The sequence below is a fragment of the Stegostoma tigrinum genome, chromosome 3, assembly GCF_030684315.1.
Source record: "Stegostoma tigrinum isolate sSteTig4 chromosome 3, sSteTig4.hap1, whole genome shotgun sequence".
NCBI classification, from domain to species: domain Eukaryota; kingdom Metazoa; phylum Chordata; class Chondrichthyes; order Orectolobiformes; family Stegostomatidae; genus Stegostoma; species Stegostoma tigrinum.
In genome coordinates this window covers 114,089,770-114,109,274 of record NC_081356.1, presented here as the reverse complement: position 1 = coordinate 114,109,274, position 19,505 = coordinate 114,089,770, and the positions used below count along the sequence as shown (strand labels likewise).

The 19,505-nt window shown below is 42.5% G+C and overlaps 1 protein-coding gene across 1 annotated transcript in view; it reads right to left on the bottom strand.

The window, feature by feature from the left end:
• The window catches only part of enpp6 (ectonucleotide pyrophosphatase/phosphodiesterase 6), a 50,728-nt gene that overhangs the window by 20,358 nt on the left and 10,865 nt on the right, over positions 1 to 19,505 (bottom strand). Inside the window, exons 2-3 of the mRNA XM_048527773.2 lie at positions 9,610 to 9,789; positions 7,846 to 7,957 (exon numbers count right to left, since the gene is read on the bottom strand). Coding sequence (XP_048383730.2) covers positions 7,846 to 7,957; positions 9,610 to 9,789 — 292 coding nt within the window. The remainder of the gene's footprint in view (positions 1 to 7,845; positions 7,958 to 9,609; positions 9,790 to 19,505) is intronic.

Below are 19,505 nucleotides of genomic sequence, written 5' to 3'. Positions count from 1 at the left end.
GCTTCAGCAAACCAGAGGTTATGTAGTCTGAAGTGAAGGCACCTTTTGACAAATCATCCCTTCTGCCACCTACAATGCGTAATTCAGGTATACGATGAGATGTGATGCCTTAAAAAATACTAACACAACAAAACTTACGAAATTCAACTCCATCCAGAAGAATGTAAATTGGCAGTGTATACAGCAGAAGAGTTATTGAAACATTCACTGTCTCTTTCTTACTCTCTTTCTCTCTGTCCACAGACGCTGCCTGACTGACTGAACGTCTCTAGCAATTTCAGTTTTTATTTCCAAATTTTAACATCTGTAATATTTTGCCTTTCTGAAATTGAAACTAAATACCAAAGAAAATCAAGGTCTCTGAATTTAATATGAAAGGCAGTATGAATTCAAAGGTTAAGTTCCAGTATTGTACATGTGAAATATGGCTCAATTTCCCTTCTTTCTTTGGAAAATAATCACTATTTCTACAGCTGTTTTAGATTGTATTCAAACAAAATTCAATCTCAGTTTTTCCAGCTGAGTTATTCGAGTTCTGAAGAATTTTAAGTCCCAAACTGGGTCATCACACAACACTAAATTAATCATCTGCACAATGTACAGATGTTTCCAAGATGTTATGTAATTTCCCTGATGGCTTCTTCTAATTACTATTTATGTCTTATAGTTACAGTGACTGATTTGCACATTTTTTTCATATGTAAGATAATAAAGATATGATGCCATTTGTGACTTAATTGTTTTCAAAGGGCAGGCACTCTGCAGGCTTAAAAACATGCCCAACTTGTTTTTATGTGAGCATAAAGTGTGAAAGATTTCAACCTCACAAGAAGATGACAATGTTCCTCCTCCTCTCTCTCTCATCGTCAAATGTTATGTGATCATTAAAGCCGTTAGATCACCACAAATTTAGTTCCCGCAACTTGCAAGAATTCATGTTGAATCCACTATTTAGGAGCCTTCTTACTGTTTGATATGTTTTACCATTTGAACTGCTTTTTTGAATATTCATCAATATATACAGCAATGTACACCCACATCTGTGAACAAATTAAATGAAACAGAATCGATTTGGCTAGAGTCATGAAACAATCTAGATAGTATTACTTTATAGAATATATTCTATATGTCTCTATCTAGTTGGAAAGATATAAAGGAACAAATTAGTTAGGAAATTATAGAATTGTCTGTACAATTGTCTGCACAGTTTCCAGCCCAATGAGGACAGAGACATTGCTGGATCAGGTTTTGGGCAATAAGGTGGATCTAGTATCAGTTGAGGAACATTTAGGCAACTGTGATCATAGTATATTAAGATTTCATTATGTTAGCTATGGAAGGGTCAAAAGAACTCAAAATAGAAATAATGAATGGCAGGTGGGCTAACTTCAATGGGTTAGAAAGGGACCCTGTCCTGTATAATGTAACTGAAGATTAGCGTGAAAAGCCATAATTGAGTAATGAACTGCCTTTAAAAAGGAGATAGTTTGCTGAAATAAGATGAGGGGCTTACTGCTGAAGGAGAAATAAATATATATAAATCCAGAACTTCCTCTATGATGCAAGAGAAAAAGATTAAGATGAAACAAGAGAAGTTTTGATAGTTTACAAAACTTATTGCTTCTGCAAGTGATGTCTAGGCTGAATGTAGAAAGTTTAAAGTGGAAAGGGGGAAAAAAGAGCAGCAAAGAGAGGGTATGAGAAGAGACTGGTAGCTAATGTAAAAAAGAAAGCCAAACATCTTTTATAGTTATATTTCATAAAAAGATGGCAAAAAGAGGAGTAGTGCCATTGAGGAATCAAAAAGGAAACATTCACATGAGGCAGAGGGCATAGCTGAGGTGCTAAACAAGCTACAAACCAGTTTAGCTTTAACTATAATATTGTGTTAAATTCTCGGCACTGTACTTTAGAAAGGATGTGAAAGTATTATAGAACGTACAAAAACATTGATGAGAATGGAGAAACTTATTCCTGAAACCAACATCTGGATAGACTGGAGAATGTTTAGAGCATAGTGACCATTGACCCATTGTGTCCATGTAATTAAACATGGATCCAACAACACTAATCCCATATTCCCAGCACTCGGCCATAGCTCTAGAGGCTATGGCAACACAAGTGAATATCTAAATACTGTTTAAATGAGTTAGATTAATTACAACATGAATTATTTACTCTTGTACTCAAGTACTCTGTAATGATGCTGGAAAACCATCTGCAATTCTAATTGTTTGCTGCACCTTGAGATTAGCTTTACCAACTCAAAATCAAGGACATCCAGGGGAAAACAGGAAATTCAGAGTTTCACTACTAAAGTCAGGAGAGAAATGTTTGTCAAATGGGATGTTCTTGTTGGAAAGGAAGCAATGATGGTTTGCTATTTGATGTAACTGACACATAAATTCAAGGGCGAACTATACAGTAAATGGAAAAGTCCTAGGGAAAATTGATGAACAGAGAGATCTGGGTGTTCAGGTCCATTGTTCTCTGAAGGTGGCTGCGCAGGTCAACAGGGTGGTCAAGAAGGCACACGGCATGCTTTCCTTCATCGGACGGGTATTGAGTACAAGAGTTGGCAGGTCATGTTACAGTCGTGTAAGACTTTGGCTCGGCCACATTTATAGTACTGTGTACAGTTCTGGTCGCCACATTACCAAAAGGATGTGGACGCTTTGGAGAGGTTACAGAGGAGGTTCACCAGGATGTTGCCTGGTATGGAGGGTGCTAGCTTGTAGAGAGATTGAGTAGATTAGGATTATTTTCATTAGAAAGACGGAGATTGAGGGGAGACCTGATTGAGGTCTACAAAATCATGAGGGGTATAGACAGGGTGGGGAGCAAAAAGCTTTTTCCCAGAATGGGGGACTCAATTACTAGGGGTCATGAGTTCAAAGTGAGAGGAGGAAAGCTTAAGGGGGATATGCGTGGAAAGTTCTTTATGCAGAGGGTGGTGGGTGCCTGGAACACGTTGCCAGCAGAGATGGTAGACGCAGACACGTTAGCGTCTTCTTTAGCGTATTTTAAAATGTATCTGGACAGGTACATGGATTTTGTGCTCCTGAGATGCTGCTTGGCCTGCTGTGTTCATCCAGCCTCACATTTTATTATCTTGGAATTCTCCAGCATCTGCAGTTCCCATTATCTCAGGTACATGGATGGGTAGGGAGCAAATGGACACAGACCCTTAAAAAATAGATGGCAGGTTAGACAGAAGATCTCAATCAGCGCAGGCTTGGAGGGCCGAAGGGCCTCTTCCTCTGCTGTAATTTTCTTTGTTCTTTTCTTTGTTCTTTATAAGGATCAAAGATCATTGCAAAATGCAATTGACAAATCACCACACAGTCCACAACATTCAGACGGAGGCAACGGCCCAATAGCATTGTCACTGGAACAGTAATCTAGATCTAATAATCAGGGAATGTACTGAGGACCAGGGTTCAAATCCCATCAAGGCAGACAGTGGAATGAGAATTCAATAAAAATCTGCAACTTAAAGCTCATGAGCCTATTCATTTATGTCCTTTCGGCAAGGAAAACTGCTGTCCTCTCCTAGTCTGACCTACATGTGACTGCAGATTGTTAGCAAAGTAGTTGGTCCCTACCTGTCTAGCAAGCCACTCAATTACACCAATCACTAAACAGTTTCAAAAAAGAAATGAAATCAGATGGACAACCAGAGACAGCAAAGACAACAACAGCAAAAACAGACCTGTTGATCCTGCTAGGACCTTCTTACTAACATGTGACAGCTTGTGCCAAAATGGGATAGCTACCTCACATATTAGTTAAGCAACGCCCATGAATAGTCATGTCCAGAGGATCTCACTCTACAATGTGCCAAGTAACGCCCTGAATACATCCTGTACCACTGGCAGGACAGACCCAGCAGGGATGGCGGCACAGTGTGGAAGTCCTTACATTGACTCCAAACACCATGATGTCTTATGGCATCAGACCAAGGGGTAGGGATAGGGAAAACGCCTTCCAATTATCATATACTGTGCCTTCTTAGTGACGAATCTGTACTCCTCCATGTTGAACACAATTTGGAGAAAGCACTGAGGATAGTAAGGGTAAAGAGTGCACAGTGGATTAAGGGCTTCGAGACAACAACGAGACTGCTCATGCTGGTCAACCCTTGAAGGGTGTAGCTGCTTGCCTGGAACTGTGACAAATGATGTGGGGACGAACAAGTGAGAAAAAGATATCAGACCTCATCCTCACCAATCCTCCTACCACAGATGCTTCTGTCCATGACAGTCGCGGTTAAAGTGACCGCTGCACAGTTCTTGGAGATGAAAAGTTCCATCTTCATGCAAGAATACTCTCATTCATGCAGTATGTCGCCATCAGCTTGCAAATTGAAACTGACTTTGATCAGATCTTGCAATTCAAAACTGGGCATCAATGAGGCATCTATAATGGAGTAACAGCAGCAATGGAATTGTGCTCCAGCACAATCTGTAACTTTACGGCCCAGCGTATCTCCCCCACTCAAGCATGGCTATCAAGCCAAGGGAACAACCTCAGTTCAATGAACCATGCAGGAGAATATGCCAGGAGCAGTACCATGCATACCGAAAAATGAGGTAGCAACCTCGTGAAGTTACCAAACAGGACTGTGCCAAACAGTACAAGCCACAAGTGATAGAGGGAGCTAAGCAATCCCACGACCAAATGATCAGATCTAAGCTCTGCAGTCCTGCCACGTCCAGTTATGAATGGTGGAGGACAAATTCAACAACTCACAAATGCCCCCATCCTCAAGGATGGGACAGCCCAGCACATCAGTGCAAAACATAAGGCTGACACATTTGAAATAACCATCAGGCAGAAGTGCTGAGTGGATGATCCATCTCGGCCTCTTCCACAGGTCCCAGCATCATAGATGCGAGTCTTCAGCCAATTTGATTCACTTCATGTGATAATCAAGAAACTGTCAGATTTCTTGTATACTGCAAAGGCAATGGGCTCTGCCAACATTCCAGCAACGGTACTGAAGACTTGTTCTCCAGAATGTTCCTTACTCATTCAGGGAATGAGGATGTTACTGGCCAGGCAGCATTTATTGCCCATACCTCATTGCCCAGAGGGCAGTTAAGAGTCAACCACCTTGCTGTGGCTCTGGAATCCCATGTAGATGAGGATAGCAGTTTCCTTCCCTAAAGGACATTAGTGAATTAGATAGGTTTTTCCTGACAATCAGCAATGGATTCATGGTCATCATTAGAATCTTAATTCTGGATATTTGTTGAATTCAAATTCTACCATCTGCTTTGACAGGATTCGAACTGAGGTGCCAAGGATATTACCCAGGTCTCTGGATTAACAGTCCCGTGATAATACCATTAGGCCATTGCCTCCCCATTCGGGGACATTCCAAGCTGTTCCAGTACTGTTATAACAGTGGCATCAAGCAATATAGAAAACTGCCCACATATGTCCTGTTCACAAAAAGCAGGATAAATCCAACTTGGTCAATTTACCACCGTGACAACAAGGTGTAGAGCTGGATGAACACAGTTGGCCAAGCAGCATCAGAGGAGAAATTTTCAGAAGAAGAGTCTAAGCCTGAAATGTCAAACCTTCCTGCTCCTCTGATGCTGCTTGGCCTGCTGTGTTCATCCAGCTCCATACCTTGTTATCTCAGATTCTCCAGCATCTGCAGTTCCTACTATCACTGAAACAATTTATCACCTTTTACTCTTGATCATCAGTAAAGTGATGGAAGGTGTCATCAATTGTGCTAGCAAGCAGCATCTGTTCAGCAATAAACTGCTCTGTGACACGCAGCTTGGAAACTCATGTCAGCATTGGTTCTAACATGTACAAGAGAGCTGAATTCCAGAGGTCAGGTGAGAGTGACTGCTGTTGACACCAAGCCTGCATTTGAAAAAGTGTGGCATCACGGAGCCTGAGCAAATCTAAACTCAATGGGACTAAAAGGGAATGATGTTATTAGAGGTCAGCCATCTCAGCTCCAGGACATCTCCAGGACGTAACCCTAACTCTATTGCAGGAGTTCCTCAGGATAGTGTCCTAGGCCCAACCTGCTTCATCAATGACTTTCCCTCCACTATAAGGTCAGAGTAGGGACACTAATCAATGATTGCTCGATGGTTAGCACCATTCATCACTCCTCAGATTCTGAAGCACTCTATGTTCAAATGCAGCAAAACCTGGCAATATCTGGGCTTGGGTTTACAAACAGCAAATAATATTCTTGGGTTTACAAACAACAAACAACTGCCAGGCAAAGACCATCTTGAGCAAGAAATATTCTAACCACTGACTCTTGACATTCAAATGTCATTACCATCACCAAATCCAACACTGTATATATTCTGGAGATTACCACTGGTCAGAAACAGAACTGGACTGGCCATAAAAATATTGTGGTTACAAGTAAAGCTCAGAGGCTCAGAATTCTGCAGCAAGTTAAACTACCTCCTGACTCCCTATATCCTGTCCAACATCTAAATGGATTGTAATTGTAAGACAGCTGATGGGCTGAATGGTCCCCTCTATGCTTTAAAAATTCTATGATATATGATTTCAAAGCAAGTTATACTAGTCACCCAAAGTGGCATTTCACAATGACCTACCACAAAACATCAGTGGTAACTGTATTCTTGACAGTATGTAGGCCTGGTTCTCCAAGTCTCAACCTCACAACCTCATTCAAAGTTAGGAATGTGATGGAATTCTCCCCATTTGCCCACATGCTTACAGCTCCAACAACACCCAAAAAGCTTGATACCATACAGAAGTTTGCTTGATTGTCACCACATCCACAAACATTCACCATCTTAAACACCAACCCTGCTAAATCATGAAGGATCCTTAGACTTTACCTACCAAACCCACAACCATTCCTATTTAGAAGAACAAAGACACCGGACACCAAACAACATGGCCACCTGCAAGTTCCCTTCCAAGCCACTCACCATCCTGGCCCAGAAATAAATTGCGGTTCCTTTATTATCCTGGAATTCCCTCCCTAAAGGCATTGTGGGTCTACCTATAGAACATGGACTGCAACAGTTCAAGAATGCAGCTCATCGCCACCTTCTCAAGGGCAACTAGAGAGGGCAATAAATGCTGGCCCAGCCAGCAATTCCCATGTCCCATGAATGAATAAACATATTTTTCTAAGCTCTGTAAACACTATTTGGGAACACTGAATCCAATTCTGAGATCACTATGTCAGATGAAGGACATGAATTAAATGAGGCCTCATTTGATGTTCAATGATAGCTTACTCATCCACCGTTCTTAAGTGACTGTGTTCCAAGGTGAACATCTTTATTGGCAAACAAGTCCTATATCTTAATTTACACAACATATATCATACTTGACAGCATTGTTAAATTAATACAAAAGTTTAAGTACGTTATTGTACTACTGAATATTCAAGGCATACTTAAATTAATAGTTTACACTTTTGGAAAGAACTTGTTAAAAGATGATATGCCTCTCTCAGAGGAAGGGTGTTGTGCAATGCAAATTTGCATTTCACATTTTTCCCATTCAAAGCTAACATACAAATATGCACCAACGATGAGACTCTAGATTGAAATAAGTGAGACTCCAGGATATAACAGCAGGTGCAGTTTCATTCCAAATGTTCTTGCGACGTTCTTACTGCTTCTTCCCAAGAGCTTCAGAAAATTGGATGAAGGGGGAAAAAATTGGCAGGCCGCAGGGAAAGGAGAGTGAAATTAGTTTGATTGTTCTTGCAAGATTGAATGATCTCCTTCTCCACTCTAACAATTCTATGATATATGATCCAACAGCTAGTAAATAATAGATAGCCAAAATGGCTTTCTCTTAATGACCTACCACAAAACATCAATGGCATCTGAAACAGCAGTTGTAAAATTTTTGTCTGACGGATAGTAATAGTAATCTCGACAGTACGTAGGCTTGGTACTCCGAATCTCAACTTCACAACCTGATTCAAACAAAAACAAAACATATTGATGCTGTGGGTCCTTTTGTTATGAAAGAGTGGCTCCAATTTGACTATCATCCCCATACTCACTCATCTATATTGGCTGTCAATCAGAAACACTCAACTTTAAAACAGTACAGACTGAAAATTACACACAACATATGCGGTAGTCCCTAGGAATGCTGATGGAAAGATCCTGCCATGGAATCTTTTAGCAGGAGTAGGTTATTACACTGTAGCTAACACACAGTTCAGCTGACTGGGAACACTCTCCCACTCTCACAACCTGCTATAGCTGTATCAGAAGCCTTTACACATTGCTTAATGACACTAGTTCCATACATCTGGCCACAAAATTACATGTGATTCTGTGACCACAAACGCACCCAATTTTTAAAGATTGAAAACAGTAAATCACACACCCCAAATTCCTGACAACTTTTTTTGTTTGAACAGGTGTATAACCAATTTGGCATGGGTGGCACAGTGGTTCAGTGGTTAGCGCTGCTGCCTCACAGTGCCGGGGTCCCAAGTTTCATTCCAGCCTTGGTTCTCTGTCTGTGTGGATTTCCGCATTCTCCTGATGTCTGTGTGGATTTTGTCCAGGTGCTTCAGTTTCCTCCCACAGTCCAAAGATGTACAGGTCAGGTTGATTGGCCATGGGAAATTGCCCAAAGTGTCCAAGGCTGTGCAGGCTAAAAGGATTAGCCATGGGAAACGTGGGATTATGGTGGGAGGGTCTGGGTGGGGTGCTTTCTCAGAGGGTCAATGTGGACTTGATGAGCCAAACGGCTTTCTTCCACACTTTACGAAAACATTTAACGGCAACAAACAGCACTTCATCAAGTGTAGTCCAAAGCAAAATACAACATCATATGACCATAACTTTGATCTGAGAGGCATTAAAGGAGAAAAGCAAATGAGAGGTAGAGAACATATGGACAGGATACCAGAGCTGGGGGTCCAAGGCACAGCTACTAAAGTGACTAAAATTAGGGAGGCCAGAATCATAGGAGCATAAATACGTTACAAGGTTGTGAAGTGTGTGAAGATTACAGGAATGGCTCAGTGGTTAGCACTGCTGCCTCACAGTGCTAGGGGCCCAGGTTCAATTCCAGCCTTGGGCGACTGTCTGTATGGAATTTGCACGATACCCCCAAGTCTGTGTGGGCTTCCTCTGGGTGCTCCAGTTTGCTCCCACAGTCCAAAGATGTACAGGTTAGGTGGATTGGTCAGGTTAAATTGCCCATTGTGTTCAGGGATGTGTAGATTAGGTAAGTTATGGGGGGATGTGGGTCTGGGTGGGATGCTCAGAAAGAGCAATGTGGACTTGTTGGGCTGAAGGGCCTGTTTCTACACTGTAGGGATTCTATGAGATATGCAAACATTGCACCTTGTTGGGGAAACAAAGCTTTGTTATCTTAAAAAACATTACACGTTGGTTTAAATGTTTCATGCAAGACATGAAAAGCAAGAGCAAAGAATGGGAACTGGACAGCAGGGAAGATTAAAGGAAGTCAGACTGAGTTGTATATTTGTACCCCAATGGTATGCATTCATTGGTTGTTGTTGAAACAATTCAGTGATAAGTGATGACATTCACCAAACGTAAAGATATGAATATAAATGTTCATGCAATGCCAAATACTAACCTGGCCAGTAATACATATAAACTTGACGCTTATTCTTCATCATGGTAACCCAGATTGGCTCTGATGCTTCCCACCACATAGGGAGTCGACTGTCCTCATTCTCACCAATTAGAAATGACTTGTTTGTTTTCTCATCCCACATATAATTTCCAATCATTTGGTGCACATTGCAATAGTGTCCTGTAAGAGACACAGATCAGAATAAACGTGAGACTTCCCTTCATAATCATTTCACGCTTTCATTAGTCTGCCAGTCAATGTGATGTGTATTGTTCAACAATTCCTCATTATGGACAAGATTTATTGATTTTAATTTCATATTTCTAACTAATCTAACCTATGCCTATTATTTTCTTTGAAAGTAAAGTTAACCTTTAAGTCAGTCAATTCAGTTGATGATGTATGAAAATATAAAGGGTCACTGCCAAGTCAGTATGATCATTCATTGGCCCTAAGCCTAACCTAATGCAGTCAAGTCATCTGATCCACTGTCTATGAGATTTAGCACACTGTGAAAGATTATTCGGAAAACTCTTTGCAAATTAAACATTTGCTGAACTCATTGACTTTAAGGTCAATTGTATATCTTTACCCCGGCCCTGACAGATGTGTTAACTCAGCAGAGTTCAGAAATCAAATCTGTTGGAAAGCTAATAAAGCACTAAAATAGGCATTACTAATTTCATCCTTTATTCCCAAGTGCCCACTGCATTGCCAACACTGTTAGTTTCTTTCTAACACCTTTTCTACTCATTTCCACTCAAATCCGGGATCAGATAACATGTTGACATTAATTGGAATTGATCTTGTTATTGCAAAGAATATACAGAATATATCGGCAACTTTTATACAGCTATGGACATTTACAGCACAGAAGAATGCCATTTGGCCCTGTTGCATCCCAATTGTTCAACAAATACCTGATTACACTGATGACATTTAGCTGTTCTTGATCAATATCCCTTAGGCTATGACAATGCCAGTGAATATTTAATTATTGGTTAAATGTTACAAGAGACTCTGATCTGATTACCCTTTCAAACTGTGAGTGCCAGATCCTCATCATCTTTTCCCCAACTTGCCTTCTACCTGTGACCTTAAATCTATGCCTCCTGGGTATTGACCCCTGTACTGATAGCAAATGTGCATTCCCAGCCTCCTTTTCTATGCCTTTCAAAATCTTATACACTTCTATAGGTGCCCTTCTCTGCCTTTGTACTCCAAAGAAAACAACCCAGTTTATTCAATCTTTTTGCATACCTCACACCTTCCAGCCCAGGCAGCATCCTGGTAAATCTCCTCAGCACCCTCTCTAGTGCAATCACATCTTTCTTATAATGTGGTGACCAGAACTGCATACAGTACTTCAGTTGTGGCCTACCAGTATTTTATTCAGTTCCAGAATCATCTCTTTGCTCATGTATTCTATGCCTCAGCAAATAAAAACAAGTACCCCCTTTTTTTTTAATCACCTTTGAAATAATTCTTTTGAGGCTGATACTCATCATCAAGTCACCCTTTATTTATATGTGGAAATATCCTTATCACTGATCCAGCTCCTTCGCAGCCAGCTCTCAGAGTGAGCACAATCTTTGACACTGCTATTCTTATCTGTCAGCCAGGGGTCCCTGATCAGGGATATTATATTCTACGAGGTCCACCTGGCTAGCCTCATTACAATAACCACATCCCTCTCCCTCAGACTCTGAAGATAAAGGCTGTTATTTTTGCAGCTCTCGCTGGGGCGTCTTCGCACGTGGTCAGGTTCCTACAGTTCCGCCTCTGATATAGCAGCGTGTAACACGCAGTAGCTTGCCTCTTGGACCCCGAGCATCTCGGAAGAAATTCATTCTCTCCCTCAGGTTACAAAGGCGTCAAGGCAGTGACTTTTGCTGCATCCATCTCACATGTGGACGTACCTTCAGAACTTGACAGAAAGGGAGAACCCACAGGTTTCAGAACAGATGCAAAGGCAGTAGAGGAGTTGGGCAGATTTTGCTTCCGCACCATTTGCATCTTTCATATAGTGCACCTGCTTGTTCAGGACCATTGCACCCAACCAAACTTTATACATCACTGGATCTGATCTCATGTTACCCATGCAGGGCCATCCCCATGGTTCCTATACCAAACGTCATCCCCTGATGTAAACCTTCTCTTTCATTTAGCAGAGTCTTGAGTCTGGCATTGGCGTTCCTGCTGCTTTTTCACCTTCCCACCAGGTCCGAGAAAATCAGATTTAACCTGGTGCAGGTTCTTCACTCCATTTGCCTTATGATGGAGCTATTCCTTTAGTTGCATGAGAGGTAGTCCTATAATCAAATAGGAACTGGGACAGTTTGGTATCTAGTGAAGTTTAAGCTGCGTTTTTAAGCCTGCCTTCAAAGTTTGGACTGCTCTTTCTGCAAGACCATTAGATGATGGATGGTACGGAGCTTTCCTTATATGTTGAATATCATTCAACTTTAGGAAATACTCAAATTTTCTGCTGGCAAACAATGGCCTGTTTTCTGTAACTAGCACTTCTGGGAGTCTGCGTAATGCAAAAGATGGGCAGGTTTTCTGTCGTTGTCCCTGTGTTTGATGAATGAGCTGTGCATATCCAGATACTTTCTGTGGGTGTCCACAATGACTAAGAACATTGAGCCCATGGAAGGTCCAGCATAGACAGGATGTAACTGAGGCCAGGATTTACCCAGCTATTCCTAAGAATACGCGCGAGCTGCTGGCGGTAATTTTTGTCCCTTTTGGCACTCTGGGCACTGCCCCACAAATGCAACAATGTCTGCATTCAATCTTGGCCATCAGACATAGATTCTTGCTAGCATCTTCACCTTGGGAACATCTGGATGACCCTGGTGGAGTTCAGCCAATATCTGGTGACAACCTTTTGCTTGGTAAATCACTCTTGCTCCCCACAATAATATACAGCCTTCCACTGTGATCTGGTCGCTCAAGGTCCAGAAAGGTTTCAATCCTGGTTGTGATGGCCCTTTGGTTACCCCCACCCCCATTCCCCCAACATTCAACCACCCTCACTACCAGCTGTTTTATTTTTAGCCAAGACAGAATTTTTCTGCATCCAAAGTCTGATATCAACAGCTGTGACTGGAAGAGTGTTCAGAAAATTTAGAAACATTACAGACTCTTCCAATGGCAGTATCTCCAGTGCTGTATCAGTCAGCAGGAAGTGACTCAATGCTTCTGTATTTGCTACTCGACCTCCCAGATGGCGTTCCAACTTGTAATTGTACACAGAGATAATGGGAGCTGCAGATGCTGGAGAATCCAAGATAACAAAGTGTGGAGCTGGATGAACACAGCAGGCCAAGCAGCATCTCAGGAGCACAAAAGCTGATGTTTCGGGCCTAGATCCTTCATCAGAGAGAATGTGCTCCTGAGATGCTGCTTGGCCTGCTGTGTTCATCCAGCTTCACACTTTGTTATCTTGTAACTGTACACACTCAGCATTAGAATCCACTGTTGAATTTAGCCTGAAGCTATGGGCAGCACTGCACTGTCCTCTTTAAGTAGACCTAGCAGAGGTTTATGGTCTCCAAATATGACCACCAAACCTTCTTTATTTATCTGGGCATAACTGCTCTCTGCATTAGCCAAAGTCCTGGAGGCACACATTATTGAGCGTTCCTCTCCGTTGGGCCACTTATGAGTTAATACTACTCCAATACCGTATGGGGAGGTATCATATATCAATACCAAAACTCACTGGAATCACAGTGTGCCAACACCTAGAGGATGAAAGCTGTTCTCCACTTCCCTGGAAGCTAGAGGTTGGCTATGCAACCATTTCCAAGGCTGACCTTTTTTTAGGAGTTGATACAAAGGTGCCAGGTCAGAGGTCTAGTTAAGTATGAACTTTCCATAATAGCTCACCAGCCCAAGGAAGGACCTGAGCTCCAGTCCAGACATGGAAACCACGGCACCTTTGATCACCCTCACTTTATCTTCGACCAGGTGTAACCTAGTCTTGTCGACTCTGTAGCCTAAGTAGGTCAGTTGGGGTGCCTGGAACATACATTTTCACTTCTAAGGCATGTGCTTGCCTGGAAGAAATATCTATGGACTATCTCCAAGTTCTCTAAGTGCTCCTTATTAGTCTTCTTCGTTATTAGCATGCCATCTAGACAAATGTCCACCTGGGGTAGACTTTGTAAAACGCTCTCTTTCATTGAATGAAAAATTGGACAGGCTGACCAGAGCCCAAATGGCAAACTTGTCTATTAATACAAACCCTTATAGGTATTTATTGTAGTATATTTCTGGGAATCCTCATCTAACAGTAATTGCCAAGTGCGTGTGGCCCATGTCCAGCTTCCTGAAGGACAGCCCTTATAAGCACAGCTTTCCTTATAAATCCCCTTTGCAAGGGACTGAGTATTTATCCAGTTGCAAAAAGTGGTTTGCAATTTGTTTAAAAAACAACCTGTCGAGTTTCAGAAGCAGTACAACCGATGCTGCCCATTCTGCAAACCAGACAGGAGAATATTGTAAAGGAGACGACTGAGTTACGGGCTACTAGAATTGAAAGGATTAAGGTTAGTAAGGAGGAGGTGTTATCAATTCTAGAAGGTGTAAAGATAGATAAATCCCCTGGGCCAGATGGGATTTTTCCGAGGATTGTCTGGGAAGCTAGGCAGGAGGTGGCGGAGCCTTTGGCCTTGATCTTTCAGTCCTCATTTTCTACAGGTTTAGTACCAGAGGACTGGAGGATTGCAAATGTTGTGCCCTTGCTCAAGAAGGGCAGTAGGGATGACCCAGGTAATTGTAGACCTGTGAGCCTTACGTCTGTTGTAGGAAAAGTTTTGGAAAGCATTATAAAAGTTAGGATTTACAATCATCTAGCAAGCAACAATTTGATTAGAGATAGTCAGCATGGATTTGTCAAGGGCAGGTCAGGTCTCACAAACCTCATTTTTCAGAAGGTGACCAAGCATGTGGATGAGGGAAGGGTGGTTGACGTGGTGTACACGGACTTCAGTACAGCCTTTGATAAGGTTCCACATGGTAGGCTATTGGAGAAAATACAGAGGCACGGGATTGAGGGAGATTTAGTGGTTTGGATTAGAAACTGGCTTTCCATAAGAAGGTTGATGGAAAATATTCAGCCTGGGGTCCGGTCACTAGTGGTGTGCCTCAAGGATCTGTTTTGGGACCACTGCTGTTTGTCATTTTTATAAATGACTTGGATATAGGCATTGGTGGATGGGTTAGTCAGTTTGCGGATGACACTGAAGTCGGTGGAGTGGTGGACAGTGTGGAAGAATGTTGCAGGTTGCAGGGATACTTGGATAAACTGCAGAATTGGGCTGAAAGGTGGCAAATGGAGTTTAATACAGATAAATATGAGGTGATTCACTTTGGGAGGAATAATAGGAAGGCAGAATACCAGGTAAATACCGGGATTCTTGGTAGTGTAGATGTGCAGAGGGATCTTGATGTCCATGTACATAGATTCCTGAAAGTTGCCGCCCAGGTTGATAGTGCTGTTAAGAAGGCTTACTGTGTGTTAGGTTTTATTGGTACAGGGATTGAGTTCCGGAGCTGTGACGTCATGATGCAATTGTACAAAACGCTAGTGCGGCCTCATTTGGAATACTGCGTGCAGTTCTGGTCGCCCCATTACAGGAAGGATGTGGAAACATTGGAAAAGGTGCAGAGGAGATTTACCAGGATGTTGCCTGGTCTGGAGCACAGGCCCTATGAAGAAAGGCTGAGGGACTTGGGTCTGTTCTCATTGGATAGAAGGAGGCTAAGAGGGGATTTAATAGAGATATACAAGATGATCAGAGGATTAGATAAGGTGTACAGTGAGAGTCTTTTTCCGAGGATGATGACTTCAGCTTGTACAACGGGGCATAGCTACAAATTGAGGAGTGATAGATTTAAGACAGATGTCAGAGGCATGTTCTTTACCAGACAGTGGTAAGGGCGTGAAACGCCCTGCCTGCCAATGTAGTTAGCTCAGCCACATAAGGGACATTTAAACAGTCCTTGGATAAGCATATGGATAATGATGGGATAGTGTAGGGGGAGGGGCTTAGATTAGTTCACAGGTCGGCACAACATCGTGGGCCAAAGGGCCTGTTCTGCGCTGTATTGTTCTATGTTCTATGTTCTATGTTCTATGTTCTAGGCTGTTCTGGTGATTCCTTTACTTTCCAGCCTCCTGATTTCTGCCTTTACAATTGCTTGCTAGGCAAATAGCACTGAGAGGACCTTGCAGAATCATGGAATTGTTTCCTGGTGAATATGCAAGATGCCTTTGGGTTCTTTGCTAGTCCCGAGGCCTGCCTGAAAACCCTCCAGGTATTTAATTATGACTTCACTCAGCCGTTTTCTATTCAAAAATGTCAAGCTAACCGGAGTGAATCTTTCTCAAACAATTTTGCCCCATCATGTTTGGGCCCAAGCCTTTTACTACAATCAGTGGTAACTGAACTAGCTGTTTCACATAATAGACCACAAAACGAAGGTGTACCCTTAATCTATAAAGGTTGCCTAGTACAGGTTCTCAGTCTAGCAGAGGTCTTGCGCAAATGAAGGTTTGGAGTTCAGAGCGAATTTTGTGAAACACTGGTTCTGCATCGCTGCTGCGACAGTATTGACCTCCATTAGAACCGGGTGACTGTTTAGGCAGAGCTTTATTTTGATTGGTTCTGATGTCGCTAAGCAATTGAAGTGTTCAAACCAGAAGTAGATGGACTTCCAGGGTGTGCACTGTCCTGGATACCAGCCTATGAATTCTTTTACTCAATTTATGCCTAGTGGGCCTTTTGTTTTGCTGTCTCGAGTTGGCATACTGGCAACAAATGCAATGGCTTGCGACCCTGGATCCTGAAGGAAATTTTAACCATTTGAGTCACAGAGTCATAGAGACACGTCGCGTGGAAACAGACCCTTCAGTCCAAACAGTCCATACTGACCACAATCCCAAACTAAACTAGTCCTATTTGCCTGTATTTGGCCAATATCCCACCGAACATTTCCTATCCATGTACTTATCCAAATGTCTTTTAAATGTTGTAACTGTACCCACATCCAGCACTTCCTTTGGCAGTTCATCCCACACACAACCCTCTGTGTGTGAAAAGGTTACCCCTTATGCCCTTTCTAAATCTTTCCCCTCTCACCTTAAAAAATAGCCCTCATTTTAAACTCCCCCCACCTTGGAGAAAAGACCCTTACTATTCATTTTTTTCTATGCTCCTCATGGTTTTACAAACCACTGTAAGGTTAACCCTCAACCTCCCACACTCCACTGAAAAAAATCCTACCCTATCCAGCCTATTCTTATAAGTCAAACTCTCTATTCCCAGTGACATCTTGGTCATTTTTTTTCGAACATTCTTGCATTTAATAATATCCTTCCTAAAACTGGGCCACCAGAACTACACACAGTAGCACAGAAGAGGCCTCACCAACTTCCTGTACGACCGTAACATGACATTCCAAACGCCTAAGCTCAACGGTCTGAGCAATGAAGGTGTGTTAAACACCTTCTTAACAACCATGTCTACCTCCGACACAAAATTTCCTGAAACCCCATGTCTCTCTGCTCGACAACTGCTTACCATTGACTGTGCAAGTCCTGGCCTCATTTGTTTTACCAAAACGCATCACCTCACATTTATCCAAATTAAACTCCAACTGCCCCACAATTCATATGCTCCACTTGCTGCATTTTCCAATGATAACACCAGCTCTCTGGTCTACTGAATTCCAACTGGGCTGCAGATAGAACCCTTAATCAGGAAAAATTCCCCAGTGTAGGTTCTCAGCCTAGCCAAAAGAACATAGAACATAGAACAGTACAGCACAGAACAGGCCCTTCAGCCCACAATGTTGTGCCGACCATTGATCCTCATGTATGCACCCTCAAATTTCTGTGACCATATGCATGTCCAGCAGTCTCTTAAATGACCCCAATGACCTTGCTTCCACAACTGCTGCTGGCAACGCATTCCATGCTCTCACAACTCTCTGTGTAAAGAACCCGCCTCTGACATCCCCTCTATACTTTCCTCCAACCAGCTTAAAACTATGACCCCTCATGGTAGCCATTTCTGCCCTGGGAAATAGTCTCTGGCTATCAACTCTATCTATGCCTCTCATTATCTTGTATACCTCAATTAGGTCCCCTCCCCTCCTCCTTTTCTCCAATGGAAAGAGACCGAGCTCAGTCAACCTCTCTTCATAAGATAAGCCCTCCAGTCCAGGCAGCATCCTGGTAAACCTCCTCTGAACCCTCTCCAAAGCATCCACATCTTTCCTATAATAGGACGACCAGAACTGGACGCAGTATCCCAAGTGCGGTCTAACCAAAGTTTTATAGAGCTGCAACAAGATCTCACGACTCAAAAACTCAATCCCCCTGTTAATGAAAGCCAAAACACCATATGCTTTCTTCACAACCCTGTCCATTTGGGTGGCCATTTTAAGGGATCTATGTATCTGCACACCAAGATCCCTCTGTTCCTCCACACTGCCAAGAATCCTATCCTTAATCCTGTACTCAGCTTTCAAATTCGACCTTCCAAAATGCATCACCTCGCATTTATCCAGGTTGAACTCCATCTGCCACCTCTCAGCCCATCTCTGCATCCTGTCAATGTCCCGCTGCAGCCTACAACAGCCCTCTATACTGTCAATGTTTAGTGCAAACTTAGAGGTTGGAGTTGAGAGTGGATTTTGTTAAAGACTGTTCTGTGATCACTGAAATGGTCGTGCCAGCATCAACCTCCATTAGAACCGGGGCCAGGGAATTTTGCATGGTTGCATCACGTTTATTGCCACTGAAATAACTCCACAGAAACCAGTGTCCCATTTCCAAGTCAGCCTTTATTTAGAGTCCTTGACACTGATCCAGCTCCATCAGAGCCAGCTCTCAGGGTGTACAGGATGTCTGACACCCCTGTTTATGCCTGTCAGCCAGGGCTATCTGATTGGACCAGATTAACAGCCCCAATGAGGGAACTCATATTCTATGAGGTCCACTTGGCTGGCCCCATTACAATCACTACAACCTTATCTACATTACTTGATACTTTCAGGGATCTGTGGATATGTACATCAGGGTCCCTCTGACCTTCAGTACTTTGCAGGCTCCTAACATCCATCTTGTCTTGTTAACTCTCCACAAGATCATTCACTCTTACTTTTCTGCATTGATTTCCATTTGCCACCCGACCAGTCTATCAATACATTTCTGCAGGTCTCAGCTGCTCTCCTCAGTATTTAGTACTCCCATTGTTTCAGTGTTATCTTTGTATTTCTTCAGTATACTCCCCACGTCACTGTATATCACAAACAGCAAGTTCCCAAGCACCAGTCCCTGTAGAAATCCACTGGAAACAGATTTTTAACAATAGTCACACCCCTCTACCATCACCTTCTGCTTCCTGCCTCTCAGGCAATTTTGAATCTAATGTACTACTTTGCCTTGGATATCATGAGCTCTTACTTTCTTGACCAGTCTGCCATGAGGCACCTTATCGAAAGCCTTGCTGAAGTCCATGTGGATCACATTAAATGCACAATCCTCATCAGTACTTCTGGTTAACTCCTCAATATATTCAAAAATATCAAAATTGTCAAACATAATCATTCTTGCAAAAAATCTTTGCTGTCAGTGATTTGCCCATGTCTCCCCAGATATATTCTGTCCCTCAGAATTCTTTGCTATAACTTCCCCAGCACCGATGCTAGACTGACTGGCCTGTTCTATCCTGCTCTACCTCTTCCTCCTTTTTTTAACAATGGGACAATGCTGGTGCAGTGATTGTAATGAGATCAGCTAGGTAGATCTCTTAGAATATGAGTTCACTGATTGGGAACTGGTGATTGGTCCAATCAGGGAGCCTTGGCTGACTGATATA